The sequence below is a fragment of the Chelonoidis abingdonii genome, chromosome 8 (assembly GCF_003597395.2).
Source record: "Chelonoidis abingdonii isolate Lonesome George chromosome 8, CheloAbing_2.0, whole genome shotgun sequence".
Classification (NCBI taxonomy): domain Eukaryota; kingdom Metazoa; phylum Chordata; order Testudines; family Testudinidae; genus Chelonoidis; species Chelonoidis abingdonii.
The window spans coordinates 64,583,236-64,608,700 of NC_133776.1; the positions used below are offsets into that span (position 1 = coordinate 64,583,236).

At 48.1% G+C, this 25,465-nt stretch overlaps 1 protein-coding gene and 1 long non-coding RNA gene across 4 annotated transcripts; one reads left to right on the forward strand and one right to left on the reverse strand.

Annotated features, from left to right (window-relative positions):
* The first annotated feature begins 1,368 nt into the window (after positions 1 to 1,368).
* LOC116839977 (uncharacterized) lies at positions 1,369 to 25,217 on the forward strand. 2 transcript variants are annotated; one of them, XM_032806301.2, is made up of 7 exons: positions 1,372 to 1,592; positions 15,477 to 15,639; positions 17,301 to 17,444; positions 18,479 to 18,601; positions 20,613 to 20,852; positions 21,666 to 21,791; positions 24,161 to 25,217. In XM_032806301.2, the coding sequence occupies exons 1-7, from the start codon at positions 1,450 to 1,452 to the stop codon at positions 24,446 to 24,448; spliced, it is 1,227 nt and encodes a 408-aa protein (XP_032662192.1). In that variant the 5' UTR covers positions 1,372 to 1,449; the 3' UTR covers positions 24,449 to 25,217. The 2 variants fall into 2 exon arrangements, with proteins under 2 accessions (XP_032662193.1, XP_032662192.1); XM_032806302.2 differs by lacking the exon at positions 20,613 to 20,852 and having other exon boundaries at positions 1,369 to 1,592.
* On the reverse strand, positions 13,901 to 21,658 carry LOC116839981 (uncharacterized). Of its 2 annotated transcripts, none has more exons than XR_012656406.1 (3): positions 20,820 to 21,658; positions 20,189 to 20,342; positions 13,901 to 14,424 (listed from the first exon to the last, which is right to left on the reverse strand). It is a non-coding gene; the product is annotated as an uncharacterized LOC116839981 (long non-coding RNA). The 2 variants fall into 2 exon arrangements; XR_004377290.2 differs by lacking the exon at positions 13,901 to 14,424 and adding an exon at positions 18,608 to 20,042.
* Positions 25,218 to 25,465: the final 248 nt, after the last annotated feature.

A 25,465-nucleotide genomic window follows, 5' to 3' on the forward strand; every position in this document is an offset into this window, starting at 1 on the left:
GCTGAAATTAATTTTCAGGCGGTTGGTATGTCAGAGCTTACAGTGCACCCTTCAGTGACCCGGCTTGATTGGTTTTTTTTCAGGTCTTGGACCCCTTGCAACTCTGTCCATTTTAAGCACCAATTGTGTCCACATGTATGACAGGAATTGCATGTGCTCTTCTGCGTCTGTGACTGGAGCTGGGCAACTAACTGATTTTTCAGTTCACTGGGCAATTTCAAAATGTCAAAAAAAAATTGTTTCGGGCTGGATTGAAAACAAATGGTGTTTTTGTTTTTTAAATTTCAGCCAATCAAAAAGAAAAAAAATAGTTTCAAGTTGAATGAAGCATTTCACTTCAATTGTGACCAATTTTCAATATTTTTGACTTAAAAATAAAATTAAAGGAGAATTTGAAATGAAAATTAGTTCCAAATGAAAAATTGAAAAATGAAAGCTTCATTTTGAAGATGCCCGCATGAAACTCTTCAATTATTTCAGATTTTGGGAAGCATTTATTTTCAGAAATGAACTGTTTGGTAGAATCAACAAAAATTCTTGATGTTTTGGTGTAATCAAATCTGCATTTTTTTTGCAGATTGGCAAGTGTCAGCTAAAAAATGTTGCTCAGCTATGAAATGAGGATGAGTTGTGTGTCTGCACCTGGTGTATGAATTGTGTGCAGTCTATAGCGTGCAAGTATAATTTGTGTAATCAGCTGTGTGTGCACTTGTGCTTTTGCATCTCTGCATGAATTCTGTCTGTGCCTGTGTGTGAGCATTGTGCGTCCCTTTTGGGGTGTTGCAGGTACTACTGTATGTGTGTATGAATTGTGTCAGAGTCTGCGTGTGGGTATGCGTTGTATGTGTGTACGACTTGTGTGTATGAACGTGTGTTACCACACGTGTACATCTGCATTGGGCGAATGTGGCTGCATCCTATGTGAACTGTTATGTCGGGAAATTCTCAGTGAAAATATTCAGGGTACAAATATAGCCCAGAAATGACGTCCCTGGAAAATGTAACAAGGGTCTCCCCTCGCAGACCCCTGGAAAGGCCAAAGGTGGGATGTGCGCGCATCTCGGGGACCTTGAGTTTCTTTGCAAACTTCCCACTGTTGCGACACTGAGTGCGTGGGCAGACACCCTCTGCCCTTTGTGCGGGGGTGTGTGAGGAGGGAGAATGGAACAGGCTCCCTGCCATTGAGAAATTCACAGGCGCTGCGGGCGTAACTTTCTCTGCTCACCCAACAGCTGACGATGACTCCTCTTCCTCGGTGAAACTCCCACAGCGCCGCCGAGCGAGGAGCGAGGCTTCCTGGTTGCGATCCGCAGCGGGACCCACGTGCGACATCACCGACACGGAGAGAGCGGGGCGCTAGGGGCGTGACATTAGGGGCGTGCCCCGCGGCGGCTCCTTGCCTGGCACTCGGCTTCGCCCCTCCAGCGCGCCGGACAGCTCAGCCCGAGCATGGAGACAGGCCCCCTCCTCGCCCTGCCGCACGACAAAGCAGAGCTCCTGCCTGAGCTGCAGAGAGGGGCCCTCCAGCTGGATTTCTGCCTAGAGCAGGGCCCCGGGCTGGCCAGACCCCAAGACGCTCTGGCTCTCAACAGGTAGGTAAAGCTCCGGCGGGGCCGGGGGCTATTGGGAGGGGGGGACTTAGGTCCCATCAGAGCTTTAGCCGGGAAGGAGCGACAGGCATCAGCTGTGACCCCCTCCCCCCGGTTGTTGGAGGGGGGAGCTGGGAGCCGGCAAGGGAGCTGAGAAGTGAAACAAGCCCCAGGGGCAGCCTTTACCACCTCTTAACGCCCTGCCCTGTTCTTCGGCGCGAGGGGCCAGAGAGACCCTCCAGGGGGGCTTTTTAAGGGGGTGCTTCGTGGTGCCTTGAGAGCAGCAGGAAGTTTGAGAGAAGGGCTGAGGCTGGTGGCCGTGTGGGAAGGGGAGACATAGGGATTTAGGCTGCCAGGTTATGACATATATGCAGAGCAGAAGGTATATACACAGATACACACAGGCATGTAACCAGGCCAACAGGCACTGGTTGGTGGTTGTGGCCAAAGCTGTGACATCAGTGCTGCTGTGAAGCAGGTGTGGACTGGGAGTTCTGTTCTGTGGGAGCCAGAATCCAATTCTGAATGGCTTGGCAGCTTCCCTGCTCACTGCTGAACCCGGATGGCTGCTAACATGCTTCCTGTGCTCGCTGGCCCCCAACACACACACCTCCCCAAGAATCACAATATAAACCCACGTTGCTGGCGTAGCTGGAGACCAGCTCTTTGAAGGAAAAAACAGTCTTATGAATCTATCAGGAAGACTGTGCTAGATCCGTGTTTCCAGCAACCATTTTTAAAGGGCAGCCCGTCTCTGAGAAGTAACTGAACCAGTGGCTCTGCGCACATCCCTATTTGTCTCAGTTGGCTTGGTCTCCCAGTCAAGAGATGAGTTTCTGTCTGACAGTCTTACAAACCTGGGAATCACCCTGGGCTCTTTCTAAATTGTGCATCATCATCACCTGTAATAAGGATTCTTGGAGCGAAACTTAGTTATTAATAACAATAATGACAGATGAACCAGACTAGAACCTCACTCAGCTTCCCATCACTGTGGTGGCTTGGCTGAGCTGACAGGAGCAGAGCATTGTCATTTGCAGGAAAGGCATCTATCTAGGTATTTATTACTGTTCTCAGATCTGATTCTCAGTACACCCAGAGGACAGTGCTGTGGGATTAGAGGGTAACTTTTCTCTGTAGTTATGTTCCTGCTCTTTACCACCCATCAAACACTTCTACCTAGCATAGCTTCAAATGCAGCATGGACAGGAGCTTGCTGGAAGTTGGGATAACATTTCAGGGAAGTAAATTGTTTTTGATCAACAGCTTCACTCTGAGCAGAATGACCGAGATCCCCAAAGGAATGTAGGTACCCAGTGATTTACATGGGAATGAGACACCTAAATATCTTTGAGAATCTAGGTCAAAATCACTATAGCTGGAATTTTAGGGACACAGTTAGGACCAGATTTTTAAAGAGCATGTTGGGTGGATGTTGAGTCCTGAAAATCTCAGTCTGAAAATCTGGCATTAGAGTCACACTGGGAGTTCCTGGCTGCTGAACTGATCCTTATTTAGGAGCCAGAATGGGAACTGACGGCTTGAGAATCTGTCCCCATAACAAACATGGCATCGCAATGCATTGGAAATACCTGGGACGGCCGTTATACTGCACTAGATACGCCAAGATTCACATTTTAGTTTACTTTACAATTGGCGCCACTAGATAGATTGATAGAGCCAGTTTCTAAGCTGCGATATATCGATGTCATTCCAATTACTTCAATGGAGCTGTGTCAATTTACGGCAGCTAAGGATTTGGCCCATAAAATTTTATTCTTTCTCACACACACACACACACACACACACATATGCTTTTGTTCAGGTATTTGAAGATAGTAAATAGCAGCTTTCTGCCCCATGCAATGTTTGTTACTGACCTGAAACTCAAACAAAAATGATCAGCTACATGCCTCTGGGCATATGGATCCTGTACATTCTTCATATCAGTGAGAAGTGATTTGCATAAACCCTCTGTGAAGTATACACAGAGCCAATGATTGGTGAGTGTGGTAACCTCCAGGACCTACAAGCATTGTTTAGGAGGCCCATTGTTCTCATAGACTCAAGCAGGCCCCGTATTCACACATCACCCTGTTTTCTTTCATACACAAGATACCACACAATCACCAGAGATTTACATTATCATTATTTCGATTGCAGTAGCACATAAGGCTCCCACGCAGGGACCAGGGCCTCAGTGAGCAGGGACCATCTGTCTATGCAGGAGACTGACTTTTCTCAGAGGCTGGTCTAACTAAGGGCCATCACAAGCTACCTTCCACTCTAAATGCCAGGTGGAGTCAGGATTTGGACTACTCCTACCTGCCCTTTCTGACACACACAGAGCAGCATCAGCATTTAAAAACAAAACCCAAACCAAACCCCTCCCAAAACCAATCATTCCACTGTGCCCACAGTTCTCCTGGGGAGAGGATGCGAGAGAGAACAAGCCACATGCTTAATGCATGACTGGAAGGTCAGATATTGCGGTGATGAAGGAAGAACAAGGGCCTCAATAGAACTCTGTGTGTGTACAGCACCTGACATGATGGGGTCCTGGGGCGTGCTTGGCACTATCGCAATACAAATGACAATTGCACTGGACAGACAACACAAAAGCAGCCTCTGCCCTAGGCAGTTCACAATCTGGGATTTAGACAGAAGGTGGTAGGTGAATGGGCAGTCATGGAGGACAGGTTGGGAGAATAAGATTCCTCTAGAGACAAATGAGTACATATAAGTTAGTATCAGGGAGGTCTCAGTAATCACAAGTGACCATTTGCCTAAGCAGTGCCAGCTGGGCATAATTTGTAGGGATCAGCAAAGGCAGATGTTAAGAGGCTGAGGTCATGGGAGAAAGAAAAAGAAAACATGGGGTAAAATCCTGGCTCCATTGACTTCAATGGGAGTTTTTACATTGATTCCACCATCACCAGGATTTCTCCCACAACCCCTCCAGTCTGGGATGGCAGTGGGAGCTGCTACTGCAGGGGAGAGGTAATCGAGTGGCCAGCTCCTCACCCCTCTAGTTTCAAGGAGTGCCTGGGAAGGAAGGTTGGTTCTTGTCTCAGGCCAGTGTGGTGACACATTCCCAGTTCCAAGATGCCCAGTCTCCAGCCAGCCTGCCTGCGAAGTTTTGTTCTGCTCCACCTGTGACATTTCATGCAAATGGTTTAACAAGATCATGTGTGTAGTTGAAAGGAATTTGACTATGCATAAGCTTTTCTGGTCAACACACCTGCCCTGAGCAATGGCTGGGGTGGGGGCTTGACGATGTGGGGGAGTGGGAATCCGAGTGAGAAGCTGGCTGGGCTGCTGCTGGGGCTAGGGAGGCGTGGGGGGCAGCAAAGCTGAAAGTGAAGGAGGAGTAGGGGTCTGACTGCCCGGTGAGTGCTACAGCAGCCTGTAGTGGCCAAAATATGCAACTGCAGAAAAATCCTCCCAGAAGAATGTGAGAGGTGTCAGTTGAGATGCAGGAATGTGTTACAGGGCTGCCTAATGCATGGCTGCCATGTGAGCTGTGCAACATTCGACAACCCTATTTGTATTTATTGTTACTGCTTGTGCTGCAGCCACAGCTGGAGGCCCTTGTGCCATTATACTGGGTGCTGTGCAAACACATAACAAAAAATGGCCCCTTTCCTGGAAGAGATGACACAGGAGAGTCTGCAGTGCTTGTAAAAGGTGCTGCACGGTTGGGCAGCCCTGGAGACTGATGTCCTATTGATCCCAAGAACAGGGGCAGAAAACGCAGGCAGTGTCTAAGATTCCCCACTAGTGTGCATCATTCCTGCCCTAATGGCACCATTAGGTCTCTCCACGCTAGGTGTGTGTGTAAAACCTGATAGCTAACACATCATAAAATCCTAGTGCAGCCACGGCACGTGGTAGTTGGTGCCCAGGCGACGCAAACCCTAGCAGAGAATTTAGGGGACACCCACATTGCAATCCCAGTAAACTGCTACTCTATCCTGTCTACACTGGGATTTGAACACATGGGCTAGTATTAGTGTAAGCCACTCCCACTCAAGGCGGCACTGTGTGTGTCACCCCCTAGTGGTGGCTGTGTCACATACAGGGTGATCTCTGGCTACACCCTGACTTGCCCAACAAGGCCTTTTAGCTCAGGCAAGTAGAGGCTTATGGCTGTATATCCAGAGGTGCTAGGTTCTTTTCCTATTGCCAACAGCCCACTCATTTTAAAAACACCTTTTATCCTGGTGTGGACAGACCCTTTGAGCATGACAGGGGAATTCTGTCTTCATAGCCAGTTCGATCTTTGTCCTCCTTGCTGGGACTGCCTATAAGGCATGTATGTGGTGTGTGTGTGGAGGAAGGGTCAGTGCTAATTCTGGTAAGAACCCCCTTTCCCCTCCAAAAAAACCCAACCCACATCTAGGCCTCTCCTGTGACAGTGCATAATCATAGGGCTCACTGGACATGCACTCACTGATCTGTTTAATATGCTTTGACATTTCTTACCTTCCAGCTTTTCGCTGAACCCTGTGGACAGGGAAGTCATTGTCTAAGCCTTCTGCCCATAGCAGAGACTGAACCTCACAGCCCAATCCAAAAATTGAGGGCCCTCACATGGGTCCTACTTCTCAGTTTGGACTGGTTTATGCCTGGGCAAATAACCCACAGCGATGCTAATCTAGCTAGAGATGTAGTCCATGCTACTCTCATGCAGGGTGTGCTGGGGGGAAGCTAGCTAGAGAGCCTCTGAGAATATGCCGAATTACAAATAGACACCATGACATGATTGCAGTTAAAGCTCTGGCACCTGTCAGGGGGGATTTCCCAGCTGTGGTCTTCAAAACTATTTAAACAACAACAGAGATTCTTTTGCATAGGTGAAATCTTACCTGCAACCAGCAATTATTTAGTTCTTTCCAATCACAGGTTCCAGGGCTGATACTTGAAAGACTTGACTGTTCCTGAAATCATAGGTAGTATTAACACTGCCCAGCACTGACTCCGTGCTTTACTGCACATCTTCAAAGCACCAAGATGGCTCTGATCCTAGTAGATCACAAGATGCCAGATGAGAAAATCACATCATTCTGATTAGAATCCTGTTTCACTTACACAGGAAGAGAGAGAACCAGATCCTGCAAGTTCTCATACGTATGAGTTGGCTTTATTTTAGTGCATCTATTTGTGTGAGTGAGTGTTACCCACAAGAGTCAGGGTGTGCAGGACTGGTCTCATTACATTATGGTAGTAGTAGCTGATATTTAAGGAACTGATGGGGTGAATGTTATATGCTCTTTCCAAGCAGAGACCCAGGCTGCTTTTACAGGGCAGACAGAATTAAGCCCAAATTTAAAAAAAACTGACCCTGTGATTTTGGGTGTTCAACACGAGACACTGTGGCCTGATCCAAAGAAGTGCTGAGCACTCGTAACTCTACCTAAAGTGAGCGGGGGATGAAGATGCTCCGCACTGTTGAACATTAAGCCTGAAGTGTCTCAAACTACAAGCCTGAGTTGAAGCCCAGTTTAAATACAGTTGTGGTTCAATGGGGCTTGATCACAGGTTGGCAGCGTAGTGTGTGAAGGGCTAACCCTATGTGAGTATCATTCAAGAATCCTAAACCCTCCCTCAGGTTGAAGCCTGGTGTGTCTAATACACATAAGAACCCCACCACCATGGATCATCCTCCGGGATCTTCATTGCCAAAAGCACAAACTTCTACCACTTGCGCTAAAGGAATAACTCCACTAGTTAGTAATAGTAGCAGGCCACTATCCTCTATTCAGCCAGCCACTAGAAGGGAACATACAGTTGTGTCAGACAGCGTGGATAGTACTAACCGTACCTACCCCTCATTTCCTCTGGTTATCTCATCCCAGCCTGCAGATGGTGCCTCTCTGGGTGTAACACGCTGGCCAAATTGTCATTAGAGTGGGAGATGGGCCGAAGTGGCACCCAGATTCCATTATACCCCTACATTTGGGCATGTTGGGGTGTGGATTTGGCTCAGTCTCATCTCCATTTACAGCCCCACTTGACCACATTGGAGTTTATATTCTTTTAAAGGGTGGTTGCTTATGGTAGTGTCAATGGTGCCTAAGAGACAGATTTCCAAAGGGATTTAGGGGCCTCAAGGTGCAGATAACAGGTGTGGCACCTAATTCCCATTGAAAGTCACTAACTCACTAGGTGTCTGTCTGCCCCTCAGTTCAGAGCCAGCACCTAGCTCACCCTAGCCCTCCTTGAATGTTCATGTGCAACTCCCAGGAAAGGGAGATAGCTACACACGGTTACATCTCCCTACACACAGCAGTCTCATGATAGCTCCCAGCTAGAGATCGGCTTAATCTGCCAGCCCTCTAAACATCTGAACTAATGGGCCCAGAACACACATGCCAGGAGTGAACAGTCAGCCTTGAGCGGAAACAAACCGTGCGGCCTTGTCCATACTAGGACAGTGAGATATATAGGATTTAAAACTCAATCTAGACAAACTAGGGCAGCCCCCTAATGTAGATGGACCGCAAATTACCGATTTAAGCTGAAATCGATATAAGCAAGGGTTAAACCAGTTTGTGTGTGTCTGTATTGGGGGTTTGCACCCATTTAACTGGCTCAAATTTTAAATAGATTTTCTTAGGCAAGCACTTGAGTGCTCATTGTGTCTGGGGTGAGTCAGCCAGGAACAACGCAGAGCCAGTGAGAGAGTGAAATTCCCCTGGTCCATCAGGTTTGATAGTAGGATCACCAAACTACACACATACACATATATATATAACCAGTTCCCTGTTAGTAACACACCTCCTCCCACCAGGAATGTCACTGATTATTCCACTGACAGGCTGCGTGAGAACAAATTACACAATGAAGATTGAGCTCTAACTGATGTACTTACTGACTTGACAACTCCCAGGGTGCTGGAGATCAATGCAGATGCACTTTGAAGCTCCCTCACACAACAGGTTGTTGTAGCACAACACAGCCAGGTACCCAGTCAAAGTATTGTCACTTGCACCATTACCGTGATACTCCCCCCACGGACTCAAGTAGAGAGGCTATTTTTAGGAATGGGAGGGCTGGTTTGGATGACATGAGAACCAGCCCCAAGCCTTTGAGTTTTGGTAGAAACATGGAAATGGGCTCTGGATTTCATGCTCCATGTTTCCAAAAAAAAGTGTCTTTCCTTGTATTACTGGCCCCCTTCCCCTGTCTCTGGAGTACCCCTGCTGGCCTTCCTTGCTGTATTGTCCTCCCCTCCGCCCCCACACATTTTCTGCCTCTTCCCTTAAGCTGCATCCCTCCAGCCAGCCATGCTGGCATAGCGTAAGTAACAAAGGAAGGACGGGGTTCAGCCACTGGGAATATGGACTTGGAAAACCAGCACAAGAAATCAGTGCCAACTGCCTGGACTCTGCCTGCTACACCTGCTGGGAACCCAGACTCCCATGCTCTCTTATTGCCATGGTTTGAAAGACTGAGTATGAGAATGTACCAGCTGATGACAGCCCGTCCCCTTTGTCAGGTTCCTCACATGAGGGAGCGGGGTGAGAAGACAGACAGCACCCACCAGCTCCAAAATAAACCAAAACACAGCTCTGTTCCTTTGCCTTTGGCATGTCCCCAGTGCGGTCTCCATCCCTGCAGGAGAACCGACTCTGCTGATGCTACTGCGGGCAGGGCAGAGGGCTGGGCATCATGGCTTCTATCCGTATCTCCCTGCATGAGGTCAGGCCCTGCCACTCTCTGTGCCTTTCTGTTTCCCATTGGAGTCACAATACCAAGCCCCCTCTGTAAAGTGCTTTGAGATCCCCTGCTGGCAGATCTCCTCCAATCGTTACTGCCGAGGACTCTCCCCATGCAGGACTCCACGAGGGCCACAAGCTGGTCACCAAGGGATGATCTGGCAAGTGATCCAAGCCCAGGGGCTGCCCTCCGTTTGCAGTCCCATACTGTTAACAGCAAACAGGCTGCTTTTTCTTAACAGCGCTGTTATTTCAGTATTGTTACACCGAGTGACAGCATCCCAGGGCACAGGCATCATGGCAGGGCAGCATGGGAGAAGGTTGCTGTGCGGATAAGGAGAGGTCTGCAGTCCCCATGGAGATAAAAGGATCTCTTCCTCCAGCACTTGGTTAGCTTAGAAGCCAGAAAATAAAGGCTGTATTGGCTAGTCACATAACTAACAAAGGTTGGCCCCTTACACAGGAACCTTTCCACCCCAGTGGACTTTTCCTGCCCATTTACTGGGCTCCTTGGCAACATCTGTACTGAGTGCGCCTTACTGGAAGTATGATGAGTAGCGGAGCTTTCTACCCAGCAGGGGGAACCCCATCGTTGCTCAAGTAACTGGGAACAGGGTGGGTTTTTCAAGTCCTAACTGTCTCGTGTCAGAGTTTCCTGTCACTGAGGCCTGTGCATCCTGTATTAGCATCACGACTTCCTTCCGCCATGAGACTGGCCTGGTGAAGCTGCTGCCTTGGAAACAGATTCTTGGGCAGAGGAAGCTGTGCTGCCAATAACGTAAGCTCTGAGTTTTAGGGGTGGCTGGAGGCACAGGGCATGTGGGGGAGTCTGAGAGGTATCTGAGTACCTGCTTGCAGAGGGCTTGCTGATTTTGAGAACGGGGATGCTGTTGGGAGAGGGGGGGGGGGGCTGGGCGGGAGGGAACCTGCTTCAGTGCTGCCCCTCAGCACACCTGCAGGATCACAGTTCTGATCAGCTCCAGTTCCCAAACCCCGCTTCCCATTCTTCTGATAGATCTGGCCCAGGCTCTTATGACTGGCTGGTGTGTGGTCTAAGGACCATCCTGGAAAGAAGTGAAAGGCCTGGCTCATTTCTAAGAGTTGTCACGTGTATGAGACAAATGCTGCTTGCACTGAGCACTGCCTCGATGGAAAAGACAGTACCAGAAACGCTTCAGAGAGATCCGGCAAAGCATCCCCATGGTCAATCCCACCAAAGGACCCAGGAGAAAATGCTGACTGAAGAATTAGGCAGTGAGACTTTGGATGTGAGATTCAACATAAACATAGTGGTAAAGATCCTGGAGTTGAGCCTGCACATCTGTGTTTAAGTGCAACACACACATAGTGCAACACACACATCCTGTCCAGCCAGATGGCCTCGTAGCAAATGCAGAAAGTCAGTGATGGGTAAGGTGGGTTTCATGCCCAGGAGCTTGGTTACGTGGACTAATCTGGCATCCAGTAGACACATGCATTTGGTACCTGGAATGGGAGAGACTTCATCCATGCTCCTGATTTATTCCAGTGAAGATACCTGGGTAAGACTGGACTGGTTTGAAGGGGAGTTGGGAATGGAACACAGACATTTCAAGACATCCCATCCCAGGGGCATGAAGGGAAAGAGTCACGACGCTGTCCACTTGCTACATGCCCGGTCTGTATGCATGGCATTGTGCCTAGGCCAAGGAAGCAATATAGGTTTCACTGGGCTGCAAGCAAAGGAGGGAGGATTTGTATCAGTACATGTGAGAAACAAGCCCAGAAACCTTAGCAGAGCTATGGGCTCACTGCACCAACGGGCTGTTGCCTTTGGCAAACCCACAATGCATTTATCTCTGGAAGGCAAAAGCAATAGCCCACAGTAGAGATTCCTGTCTGGAGCATGGGCATCAATGGTGGAAATACTGCTTTGGTACTAGAACAGGTTTGCAAGGCACAACACATATCTTAGAAATGCAAGAGCTAGGTTTTCTCCCTGGGAAGACACACAAGCTTGGCAGTGCCTTAAGGTCTGGGCACTCATCAGCTCAGTTTGCAGCTTTTGGGACCCAAAGGGCAAATTGGGATGACACATTGTGCTGGATATTAGTAGGTGTGTTTCATCTGAGAGAGCGGCCATCATTAGTGACCATCGGAGAAGCTATGCCTAACGAAAACACTGTTGCAGTTTAAGCCATTCTTCCATCAACGCCTGAATGAATCCCAAAAGGCCTGGGACAGCAGTAATTGAAGATTGCAGTGGAATATGGTCTAGCACTTGCTATATTTGGCCAGCTAGTCCAAGAGACAAAACAAGGTTGCAAGGTCTCACAATACATAAACCAGAAGGACCGGGAAAGATGAGTGAATCTGCCAGGCAAGCTTTTGAGATTTCCAGCTCCCAGCTGGTACAAAGCAATCCTTTCCAGATCTGGCAGGCCAAGAGATAGCAGCCCATAGGATTCTTCTGATTCTCATCTTGCCTTACTCCTCAGACTTGGTTTTAGTGCCATGATCTCAAGCCCTGGCCCATTACTGAAATTCAAACCTCTCGGTGTTTTCACAAAATGCAAATATATGTTAATATTTGTACTTCTGCTCCAATTCCCCCTTCCAGTGAACTGCGAGTGGCTGTTTGAGTCCCACGAGGCAGCTGCTGCTGCTGTCCTAAGCAGTTCCAGTTTCAATCATCAAGGGCAGCTGAAATAATGAAATAAAGTGGAAAAAAAGAGATCACACTGTGATTTCCACCAGGCTGTTTTCTCCCATTGCTGGTGGTCCCCAGCTAGCTCAGCTCGTGGTAAAGACTCTATGGGGCTGCCCTGCTGGCACTGAGAAGGGATTTGACTTTGATTCATAAGTTGTGACCGTTCCCCTCCCCCGCTTAGAGGTAAATTTACAGACAGATCCTCTTTTAGTTCTGCTTTTGGAAGCACGTGGGGAAAGGAGACAGCTATCGTGTGCTCAGTGACAGAGAGGTTTAAATCCCTTTGTCAGACATGACAACACCTCTTGGACAGAACCACTGACTCATAAGCAGATGGGTTGTTTTTTTGGAAGGCTACAAGTAAAACTGTGTAGGAGCCTGAACAAGTTAAAAATGGATCCTTTGAAATCGTAGGACTAGGTGTGTGTGTGTGTGTGTGTTGGATTTATAGAGATTTGAACAGTACCTCAGGTGTCATCAACACCCATTGACCTCCAAATGTAACCTGACACTCCAGCTGTGTCACGTGCACTCTACAGTACCCCCATAGCATAACTGCAAAGGCACGGTGGTGTTGTCTAGGTTACAAAAGTCACATGGAGTCAGTGAGAGGACATTTCACTACAGCACTGTGCTGGGCTGTGGGGTGGGTAGGCTGAGTGTAACTGTGCCTCAGTGGGTCACAACTGAGAATACCAAATTCAGGACAAACTGCCAAAAAATAGGGCAGAACCCCCCTCCCCCCCAAACTGGTAATTATTCTCCCATGAGATATGCCAAACCAGCAACTTTCTGTTTCACCACACTTGCTAACAAGAGTCAGAAAAGCAGTTTCCTTAGGTAATCCAGTCCTTGTATCACCACCAAAAACACTAGCCTTATAGATGAGTGGTTCTTTAAAACCAATTTAATCAGATAAAAAGTTGTTCTGATCCCAAAAGACAAGCCACACACCCAGGTCAATATATGTCAGATCTAATCCAAAAATGATGCCGTTGCCAATCCTTTAGCATCTAAAATCTAAAGGTTTATTTATAAAAAGAAAAAAGAAAAGCAAAGAAAGAAAGAAAGAAAGGTGAGAGTTAACATTGGTTGAGGGAATCAAATACATACAATAAATGCAAAGTTCTTGGATCAGGCTTGTAGCCCTGATGAAATAAACTACTGGCTTGACAAGTCTCTGGTTGCTTCCAAATCATTGGAAGGTTCTCAGTCCTTTGGTTATAATGCTCCCATTAGTATAAGTCCATAGTCCAGAAGTTTGATGGAGATGTTTCCAGCGCTTTTATAGCTTCTCTCAAGGGAAGGTTTCAGAATAGCAGCCATGTTAGTCTGTATCCGCAAAAAGAACAGGAGTACTTGTGGCACCTTAGAGACATAGGGAAATAGATTCAATTAGTGTAATGACCCAACCATTTCCAGTCTCTGTTTAGGCCTGAGTTAATTGTGTCTAATTTGCACATTTATTCGAGTTCAGCAGTCTCTCTTTGGAGTCTGTTTATGCAGTTTTTTTGTTGCAAAATTGCCATCTTCAAGTCTGTCACTGAGTGGTTAGAGAGGCTGAAGTGTTCTCGCCACTGGTTTTTGAATATTATGATTCCTGATGTCAGATTTGTGTCCATTTATTTTTTGCATAGAGACTGTCCGGTTTGGCCAATGTACAGGGCAAGGGGCATTGCTGGCACATGATGGCATAATATTACGTTGGTAGATGTGCAGGTGAACGAGCCCCCGATGGCGGGGCTGATCACTCAGATGACAGACTTGAAGGGGCATTTGCACAAAAAACTCAAAACACCTCAAAAAAGAGACGCTGATCTCAAATTAAGTCAAAATTGATACAATTAACTCAGGCCTAACAGAGACTGGGAATGGTTGGGTCATTACAACTAATCTGAATCTATTTCCCTATGTTAAGTTCTCCTCACACCCTCTATGGGTCATCTTAATTATCACTTCAAGAGTTTTTTTCCTCCTGCTGATGATAGCTCATCTCAATTGATTAGACTCTTCCTGTTGGTAAGCATACTTCCACCTTCTCATGTTCTCTGAATCTATAAATATCTCCTGTCTGTGTGTTCCATTCTATGCATCCGAAGAAGTGAGCTGTAGCTCACGAAAGCTTATGCTGAAATAAATTTGTTAGTCTCTAAGGTGCCACAAGTACTCCTGTTCTTCTCAAGGGAAGGGAATCCCATTGTTCTTACTGTGGAAAATTACAGGTAAAAGATGGAGTTTGGAGTTACATAGGCAAGTCACATGTCCATGCATGACTTGGCTTAGTCATAGCAGAAAAGTCCATTAAGTGTAGTTAGGCATCTTCAGTTGTAAGTTAAGTGTTCTCTAATGTGCCATTCTACTTGAATAGTTCCTTCATAATGTGCTGGCTAAACACCTTGTTGGCTAAACACCCAGAAGCAAACTCCTTAAAAATACAGGTACATAGTTAGTATTCTTAACTTCAGCTACAAGAATGATACATGCATACAAATAGCACAATCATATTCAGCAAAACATAGCCTTTCCATAGACATCTTACATGCCACATTTTGTACAAGATTTCTTGTAGTTATATAACAGTGGTAGCAACAATGATCTACATAGTCATAGTTCAATCAGATAACCTGCAAAGCCAGTATGACGTTAACACACTGAGAATTACTGTACGGGATGACAGTGGGTAGAGCTTGCTCATTAGCAGTGACCTGTTGGATCCCACTCACGGCTCCACTCGCAGATCTTCCAAGGGACAGTTTCTGGTGACACATTGTTGTGTGCGAGGGCTGAGGGGTGGCCCTGGGAGATGTGAGGACTCAGCAGCTTGCAGAATGAGGCTTGCAGGAGTGAACCTAGGCTCATAGTGTCTCAGTCTCACACACTTCTCCCTAGCTGAATTCCCCTTCAAAACCCCTTTTCAATGAAGTTGTTTATGCAAATCTAACATATGTAAATGCCGCTTACCAAGAACTTCCCCAATTTCTGTGTGAAATCAATGTAACTCTACTACTCTGAGCCCTCTTCAGTATGTGACTGTGTTCTAGTGGACAAGAAATGCATCAGAGAGAACTTGTTCTCTAGCTGGAGGCTTTGAGGAGCCTGCTAAGCTAGGGTGGGTCACAGCCCCCTATGTTGACACCCAGGTAAGGGGACAGCTTTCCGTGCACACATCTAGCCCTGCTGTGTTTCTTGGGTGCTGCTCCTAGGAAGCCAGTGTGGGGGAAGAGCAGGGCATCAGCTGGGACCCTCATGTCACTCCCTGGAGAGGATGCTGATGTGAGCATCAGGGCAGTGCTGGCAGGATGCCTGCACAGGGAGTGGGTGGAGAGGGGCACCCTGGGGTGAGGGCCCCAGAGAGGAGTAGGTGCTGCAGCCGGGGCCGCTAATCTGGAGTCAGACACCTCAGTGAAGAATGGGAGTTGTGCCTGTTTCTTCCTTTTCCCCTTGTTGACTTTCTTCCTCTCTTGGTGATGCTGGCAGGGAGGGCGACCTGCGAGTGCTCAGCGAGCCTGTCATCTCCAACCAGCACGACTCGGAGGAGATTATCACCTACATCTCAGAGAGCATGACGGTGACCTCGGCTGATGAGGAGAAGCTGCTGCTGCTCAACAAGAACACGGAGCTGCGGCGCATCAACAAGGAGGTGAAGAAAGCACAGGCACCCTCCACCTCAGCTCCCTGGGCCATACACCGCCTCACTCAAGCTACAAGCATGGGCGGCTCCAGGCACCAGCACACCAAGCGCGTGCCTGGGGCAGCAAGCCACGGGGGGCACTCTGCCGGTCGCCACGAGGGCGGCAAGCATGTTGCCTTTTGCAGCATGCCTGCGGAGAGGCCGCTGGTCCCGTGGCTTCGGCAGACCTCCTGCAGGCGTGCCGCCAAATCTGCGGGACCAATGACCTCCCGCAGGCAAGCCGCCGAAGGCAGCCTGCCTGCCGTGCTTGGGGAGGCAAAATACCTAGAGCTGCCCCTGGCTACAGGCGTGCTCTGAGCCTTCTCTTCATGGCTGGTGCACACCCACACCCCATCTGTCCCCTGCAGTGTGATCAACTCTCAGCCCCTCCTCTCCAGTGCCCTGTACTGAGCTATGCTATGTCAATCAGGGCCAGCCAAAGGGAAACTGTTGATCCTTCCAGGGTTTGCCCATGATAGCGAGGACCAGACTTGAAGACCCAGAAGGTCCCTTCCAGTCCAAATGAACAGCTCCCTCATTATCTCCTTGGCTAGTGGGGTGGGGGCAGAATAGCTCCTGCATGCAGGTGTGCAGTCTTCCTCACACACTAAGAGCCCTTCCAGATCTGCCCCTTTTCCCAGTAGCACTTTGTGTGTCCAGCTGTGCTCTGATCTCCAAGTCATGCCCCACGCATATCACAGTAGTGGGCGCAATTACATCCCCATAGGAGCCACGTCTTTATTGTTAGTATCTTCCCTCCCATGGGACCATGCAACTGACTGGTCAGCACTAGGTGACAGTGCAGTCACATCATGGACTTAGAGTACAGAGTCCAAGGCAGCAGCACTGGCAGAAGGTGAGCTCCCCTGTATCAAATCAAGCTGTGATCCTGCTGGATCTTGTCTGCCAGCTGGTCATTGTGTAACACTGACAGACTCCAGTCGTCAGCGGGCAGGATCCAACCTGGGCCCTATGGAGCTAAATGCGTGAGCCTCTACTGCATGAATGAAAAGCCACATGGCTCTTAGCTAAGGCTGTAGCAGACTCATTAATCTCTAAGTGGTCTCAGAGCCACTAGAGGGGCCAAATCACCACACTCAGGAGATGTGTGGGTTACAATTGCATGAGCTTAACCACAACCCCCAGAATTAATGCTGAGCCCTAGTCTACACTGGGTACCGTCGTGTTCGCTACCATGACTCCCTAGCGTCATGTACCAACAGGAGTTAGTGCTCTAGTGAAGACAAGTCCCTAGACTTACATCTCCCAGGCTCAGTCCTACTCCCATGGAAGCCCCTTGGGGTCGGGACCTTCCATTGTTACATGCCTAGGAAGTGCCCTGAGGCTAGAATCTATAATAATTAAATAGCCCATAGCCAGAGCAGAGTTGTTAGGACAAGTGTCCTGGGCAGGTCCTATCTCCAATCCCTTCTGTCCTCATCATCTCCCCAGAAGCTGCAACACGAGAAGCTATTTCTCACTCGGCCCAGAATGGCTGAGTGACGTTCACCTGTGATGGATTAGTGCAGCATAACCTGTCGGGGGTTAGTCTGGCGCAGAGAACACTCACTCCCTGTGTGGACAGAAGGACAATTAAACTCACCCATGGCTTTTCTGCCCCATTCTTGCAGCTCATGAAGCTAAATCAGGAGTGGGACCAAATTTACCATACCACTACCTTGGGGCTGCAGCAGAAGATGGGGGCCCTGCAGCAGGAGGTGGATATCCTCAAGCAGCAGACGGAGAGGCTCTCCATGAAGCTTGAGCACGAACAGGTGAGCATAGGAGCCCCGGTTACTTTCTGGGCATGCAGCAGAGCGCCTAGGGCTAGGCTTGTATTGAGAGCACATGCCGGCATAGGGGAGGGACTAAGGCAGCAAATCCTGAGACGGTGGCTTGGTGTAGATCTTCAAGTCAGCCAATCTCCTCCCCCCGAGTCTTACTTGGCAGGTCAGTTTTTCCGTTGAGTAGCAATATTCTCTTGCCTCCCCCAGGGGCTCTTCCCTACTCCCCCCTCAAAGCAGAGCAGTGCCATTCTGTGTTCATGCAGAGACACTACATAGTGTAGAAATGAGACACCAGGGTAGAGGCACCAGCCTCCCTTGCAGTCAGAACTACAGCGGTAGGTGAGCCCCTGGGTTACTGCACTTCTCTTGCACTAGGAAAAGCCCTGATTCAATTCTGTCTTAGATGACAAGAGAAGTGAATCTGATGGGCCTTTGCCTAGTCCTAAAAATACCGGTGGCAGGAGGAAGGGATACATAATACCCAGCTCATTTTCCAAACCTACTCTCCTCATCTCTAATATCAAATTCCTCAGGGAGTCATACCATCTAGAGGAACTGTACGGGGACAGAGAAAAGCCCAGTGAGCCTGATTCAGAGCCCACAGAAGACACTTTTTATTTAACACTTTACAAAGGAAGTCAGTATCATTATCTCCTTGCTAGGGAAACTGAGGCACAGAGAAGCAGAGCAACTTGCCTAAGGTCATGAAGCTGGCCATTGCTAGAGCCTTGTCCAGTGTACTACCCCCTTGGTGACACCAAAGACACCAGCGAGTTAGCTGACTGTGAGGGAAGTGGGGAGGTAAAGGACATAGGTTTGCTGCTTGTGAAAGACATACTGCAGCTCCCTTCTTAGCATAGATTTCCAGGAAGTGGCACAGTAAGGCTGAGCGGAGAAAGATCAATGAACAGAAACCCCTTTCCTACCACATGTGAATTTAGGATGCTGCAAGTAGCATCCAGGGCCTGTCTGCTTCCTCTGAATGTTAGATGCTGGTCTGACTGTGTCCATCCCCCTTGCAGAACAAGAGGGAGTACTACGAACAAACCCTCATCCAGGAGCTCAAGAAGAACCAGCATTTACAGGAGTACGTGAGGCAGCTAGAAGGCAGACAGCACCACGGCAGGGAGAAGAGGACCTCGGCTGTAAGTTCATTGTAAACCCTCCTCCTCCTCCCATAAAGGAGTCTAAGAATGGGGACTGTACCAAAGCTGCAGTGTTACAAACACAACTGAAAGTGATTCATTGGGCTGGAAGAATCCAGCTTTGTTATTGCACAGAAAACAGCCACCACCTCCATTTTCACTCAGGGAGGGCAGGGAACCTCACACCCTTTAGACCAGCTCCTAGCTGTAGACTCAAAGGCCACCTGTGCTTGGCATTTGTCATATTGCTAGGTGTGAAAGACACCAGGTCAGTGCTGATGCACAGCCATGGCTTTGACGATGTCCCGGAGCCATGCAAGTTGCTGCAGCATGTAGCCAACCCTATTAATAACAACGCACTAAGCAAGCTTAGGGTGACCAGATGTCCCGATTTTAAAGGGACAGTCCCAATTTTGGGGGCTTTTTCTTATATAGGCTCCTATACCCCCCACCCCCGTCCTGATTTTTCACACTTGCTGTCTGTTTATCTTAAGTAAGTTTGACTCATCCAAAATTACTGAGGTTTGGGATGCAAAAATCAGAATGAAAGAAGCAAAAAAATATTCTCAGCAGCATAAAGAGTCCACAATCCCGTCCTCTAACAACTGGGCATGGCCTGGTGCTGAGAGTGGGTTTAGAGGATATGGAGATCAGAACACCCAGCCTACACCAGCATTCTCTGGGTGGGGTTAGAACAAGAGTGGAAGAATTATTGACAATGTATACGCCTCATCATGTGACTTCACCAGCCAGTCAGCACCTATAATTTCTCTTTCTTCTCCTGACTTTCCGAAGGACTCCGGTTCCATCTATCCTGGCTTTGAAGTACAGATAACCCACACCTAGTACAATTGCACCTAAATGTGCTCCGGAGTTTGGCTGGCCAGCATGGATGGGGATCCAACTGTACTAAAACAAAAGTGCTCAAACCTGGCTAGGAATCAAGGCTAGATCTAGGCTCCACTATAGCTTGGCCCCATCCACACTGGCCAGCCAAACAGTACTAGATTATTTCAGCTACAGACATGCTGAAGCTTTCAACCACTGCTTGAAAGCCAGTGCAGACATCTTATTTTGTTGTTATTTGTATTAGAGTAACATCTATGGGCCCCAGGCTGTGTCCCTGTTCTGCTAAGCCCTGGCCATACACAAGAGAGTTTACATTCTAAACAGGAGGGGAAACTGAGGCAGTGTGGGGAAGTGACTTGCCCACAGTCATGCAGCAGAACTGAGACTAGAATCCACACCTCCCAACTTCCAGGCCACACCTATCCACTGGACCAACTGTTTCCCTATATCATACAATAGCCTTATTTTGCTAAGCCCATTGTTTCAGGTGGCTCTTAGATGGAGTTGCTGGTAGCAGAGAGATGTGGTCTTGAACAGTTCAGTTGCCCTCCTGTTGAAACAGCTCATGATTCAAAATTGTATCTGAAACAAACTGAAAAATGCAAAGGAGATTCAAAGCTCCTGGGAGAGACTGACAGTAAATGTAGGTCTTCTGGAGCAAGCTTCTCTGGTAGCACAGAACGCCTTTGTTAGGCTGGGCACTTGGAGACCTTAAGTTTATCTTCATGCTTTTCTTACCTGCTGACTCATGCATGGTACCATCTCCTACCATGGGCATGACCTAATTTAGGGCTTCTCAGCTATTTCCATATCACGGTGCTACATGCAGCCACTCTGAACTGGCCTGTCTTGCTGGCTCCCTGAAGGCTGTAGGCTGGCTCCTGCAGCAGTGCTACAGGAATGGGAGGGTGGCTTGTGAGGCTCTGCTGCCGAAGAATGACTTCGCTATAAGCAACAGATTCAGTGTCAAACACAGCCCCACCCAGCCCCTCCCTCTATTGTCACCTAGAGACCAAACTACTGTCCCTTATCCTAATGTACTGTGACCAGGAAGAGAATGAAACACCCAGGGCCCAATGTGACCATTTAGCATTTCTAAGAAGCTGGTCACCAGTGGGCTGGATGATGCCAGCAGCTGACCTTTAAGCCTTTCCTTCCTTAGGGCTCTGAGGTATTGGCATCTGTGCCCTGGGAGGAATTTGTAGATGCCCAGTTCCCACTTCCCAGGAAGAGCTTGAAGGAGAATTCACCCAAAAAGCATGAAGAAGCCAGTCAGAAAGTGCAAGGGGGTGAGACCCACAAGCCCAGTAAGTGCAAACACTTGGCTCAGGTGAATAATAGCTCGGATCCTGGGAAAGAGGTGACTGACCTGAAGGACCAGCTGGAGGCCTTGAAATGCCAGGTAACCAGGGGTCAGCAATGTGTCCGTGGTAAAAATTTTGAAGTCTGTGGTAATTTTTCAAAAAATGGAATGACAATGACATAACACCCCACCCTCACCCCTAATGTCCGTCACTAAATACCGTAATTTTGTCAAGTGTCCATCGTGAAGCATGGCGGTGCTGACCCTTCCAGGTAACTCAGCATCAGTCGTGAAGGATGGGTGCTCAGGGGGAAAGGGACTGCTGTGAGGAGGAGGGGAGAAGAGAGAACCTCACTGAAATGTTTACTCAGGCAGGTGGGAGAGGGAGCTAGTCTCAGGCGAACACCTAAGAGTGGTACACTACTTCTCTCCAACTTTTTGCAGGAGGAACTGAGTATTGGCGCTGTGCTCTGCTCCTTCACCAGCTCACACCACCCCGCTGCATCATTTTACTCCCCCATCCTCCCAGCGTGGAGCAATCCTGGAAGCACCACCTTGTTAGAGTTCAAACAGTGTTGGTTAGTTGCTAGCGTGCTGGTCCAGGACTTGTGAGACCTGGGTTTTAGTCCCAGCTCTGCCACTGGGTTGCTAGGTAACCTTGGGCATGTCACTAAATTGGGGATAATGATCCCTAAGTGATTTGAGATGGCTATATAAGAACAAGATAGTATTATTGGAGTAGCAAAGGGAAGATATTAGCATGACCAGTCCCCAAAAGGTGACAATGAGTTTTGCATGACAATTGGCATAAGACTGTAGAATGATCATCCCTCCCTAGTGTACTGGTCTGGTACCCGGCCGTGACAGGGCTTCCAAGGCCCTACTGACAGGCATCTCTACCTGCTTTCACAGACAAAAATTTATGAGGCGGATTACAGGACAGAACATAAGGACCGGGAGCGAATCAAAGCAGAGAACGAGAAGCTACGGAAGAAGGAGGAGGAGATGAGGCAGCAGATGGCACTTCTGCAAGAGCAGGTGAGTCCCCTGAGTCCACTGGTCAGCCTGTTAATGCAACTCAGCTGCAGGGAAGGAACAGCAACAGCCAGCAACTAGGCTGTATTTGAGGCTCTCTCAATGGGGGCAGAATGGATGGAACATGGGGCTTGCCATACTGAATCAGATCACTGATCCTGCTGATTTAGGCCCCTCTGGCATTGACCAGTGCATGAAGCGTGAGAAAATGGGGAAGACTGTCCCTGATATACCTTGCAAGTTTTTCTGCCTCCAGTTAGTGTAGCTGTATGTGCAGGGGAATCCTTTCTGAACCCTGAAGGGACCACCCTAAGCATGAGATGTGATTCTCCGTATTGTCCCTTGGTTTGCAAGTTACAACTGTTAGCAGGTTCCATTTTCTTATAGTGGTGAAGATAGAAGAGCACCTTCCCACTCAACAGATCTGTTCCTGATGTGTATTTAGAGCCACCACTGAGCACCAGTTGGTTCTATAGAGATTAGATCTGCTGCTTTTGATGACAAAACTTTACCGGGGAGCTGACACAACTACCAGGGAATGAGCTGGGGTTGGGTCCGGCTCATGGATCACCAACTTTGTTAGTTAAGGTCCCTCTAAAGTGACATGCTCTGCTCTCAGTTTAGGGCTGAATATTCCCAGTAAATACAACAGGTGCAGAGGAGAACCCTGCTTGACTTTCTAATCCCAGCACGAGGCTGAACTGGCAGTTAGAAAGACATCCCTTTCCTTGTGAGCAGTTAAATGGAGGAACCAGCCACAGTCCGAATGTCCTTTCAGCTCCAGGCTACTTAAAAAATGAAAAGGGTTGGTTTTTAAAAACGATGTAAGAAACTCATTCCAGCCAGTCTCTTCTTACATCTGCAGCCTCCCCCGATCTTCAGAGTTTAGCGAGTCTGTACCAACCATTCATCGCTGCAGTGCACTGCCAGGCTCCATGCAGTTTAATGGCACAAGGCTGCCTGTCCCACTTGTCCTGAAACACTCTCTTGAAGCCAGAGGATTCTCACGAACCATGGATGTGGATGCTACAATGGGATTATTTCCTAATCCCTGATGATCTAGCAATCTAGAACATAAGAACGGTCATACTGGGTCAGACCAGTAGTCCATCTAGCCCAGTATCCTGTCTTTCAACTGCAGCCAATGCTAAATGCTTTAAAGGGAATAAACAGAACAGGCAATTATAAGTGACCCGTTCCCTGTCACCCAGTCCCAGCATCAGGTAGTCAGAGGTTTAGGGATACCCAGAGCATGGGGTTGCGTCCCTGACCATCTTGGCTAATAGCCATTGATGGACCTATCCTCCATGAACTTTAGTTATTTTCTGAATCCAGTTACAGCTTCAGCCTTCACATCATCCCTGGCAACGAGTTCCACAAGCTGACTGTGAAGAAATAGTTCCTTATGTTTGTTTTAAACCTGCCGCCTATTAATTTCATTGGGTGACCCCTAGTTCTTGTGTTATATGACAGAGTAAATAACACTTCCTTATTCACCTTCTCCACACCATTCCTGATTGTTTAGACTTCAATCATATTCTCCCCTCCCCTTAGTCATCTCTTTTCCAAGCTGAAAAGTCCCAATCCTTTTAATTTCTCCTCCTATGGAAGCTGTTCTGTTGTCTGATTCATTTTTTTTGCCTTGCCCTTCTCTGTGCCTTTTCCATTTCCAATATATCTTTTTTGAGATGGGGTGACTAGAACTGTACAACATTCCAGGTGTTGGCATACTCTGAATTTAAATAATGGAATTATGATATTTTCTATCTTACGATCTATCCTTGCTAGCTTTATTGACTTCTGTTGCATATTGTGGATAGTTTTCTGAAAACATCTGCTCTATGACTCCAAGATCTCTTTCTTGAGTGGTAACGGATAATTTAGACCCCATCATTTTGCATGTATAGTTTGGACTATGTTTTTCAATGTGCATTCCTTTGCATTTATCAACATTGAATTTCATCTGTGATTTGGTTGCCTAGTCACCCAGTTTTGTGGACCAACACAGCTGCAGAGGAATGAGCTGGGGTCAGGCCTGACCTGTGTATTTATATAGATTCCAATCACTATGCCAAGTGCTAGGTAGCTGAATAGCTGGAATTGTTATTCTGATCTTTGGAAAGCATTGCCCACTTGGGAAAATAGATCAGAAGAGAGGGGATGGGAATTATTCCCTCCCCCAATCAGCGTGGTTTTATATCCCTGCCAATCCTCCCGAAATCAGCAGGGAGTTTAAACTGTGTTCAAAATTGGTTCGTAGTTTTAGCTGCACTATAGCTAGTGCCTCAAGTTGAACAGAGCTGGCCAGAGCCACCTCTGGGCTCACCTGCCTCTCCCTGCTCATTTTTGTTTTTCCTTTGCCTTCCCTGCAGCTTAAGATCTTTGAGGATGACTTCAGAAAGGAGCGGTCAGACAAGCAGCTGCTTCAGCGCCTCCTGAAGAGCAAGACTAGCCCCAAGGAGCCCATCCTTGTTCATCGCTGCAACAGCCAAGAGAGGCCAGTGGTACCCGCCTCACCTGCGCACTCCACTTCCTCCACATCCAAACGAGGCAACTGCAGCAAGCACTGTGAGAAGCACAGCCACAAGCAGGGGGAGTGTGCCAAGCACCACTCGCGAGATGCTGAGGTGCAGGCATCCCCATTCAGCAGAGACTACTAGGGAAGGAGAGACATACATCTTCTAGGCAGCACTTCTTAAGCTAACATACATGGTCTCTCCAGCAGCCATCTGATGCTGGATGCATGTCTCCAGCCACAGGAACCAGCACTGCTGTTCTGCAGAGGCCATCAGGAGATGCTTTCAACACCATAGATGCTTTCAGCAGCCACGCCTTCCATTGGTTATAGCTCAGACCAATCAGGGCTTGAGGTTTCAGCAGCCCCGTAGAGCAGAAGCCTAAGTTAATTTACTTGCTTCCTCCCTATTTTTCTCCAAGCTACTGAAATAAGAATGGAAGGTTTGTACCTGGATTGGAGCTCATCTCTTAGAGCCATCCAAGCAGCTTCATCTTGCTTCCAGGCATCACCTGCTTAAATCCACCTTGCAAGTAATTCTGGGGCAGGGAAAGCTTGATAAAAAGCACGTATTGCCCCCCACATCAAGAAGAGTGTTGAGAACAAAAGGCCCTTGGACACTGTAGGGGTGATGCTAGTGTCTGAAAAGGGCTAACCCGACCCCACCTTGAGTCCTTAGCTGTAAATCATCCTATATTCTAGCAGTGCCTCCCAGTGTAGCTGCTGCTCCAGCAAAGTGTTTCTCAGTACTTTATTCAAATTCTCACGGGATTTCAGCAGCTCCCCACTGCAGCCTTAAACTCAGCCAGCAAGGACTGGGGACAACTGTTACCTTTATTTATTTTAACCAAATCTCCTGGATCCTATAGAGTTGGTACTTTATATAAGTGATTTAAAATAAATACAAATGCTTTCATTTCTTCTGCTTTCTATGTGCTTGTAAGATACAAGAGCAAAGACATGTTCTTCCCTTCATTAACAAACAGTTATGGATTTAGGAACCAGCTCCATAGCACTGGAGATAGATGCTGTTTACCTGCAATGGAAGCATGGTCAGCAGCAGGGCAAACTTCCCCAAGCCTGCCCCGAACAGTCCCCTGCTAGGGGAGAATTCTGGCTGCAAGGCCTCTCTCTGCCTCCTAAAGAAGTGATCAGCAGGCAG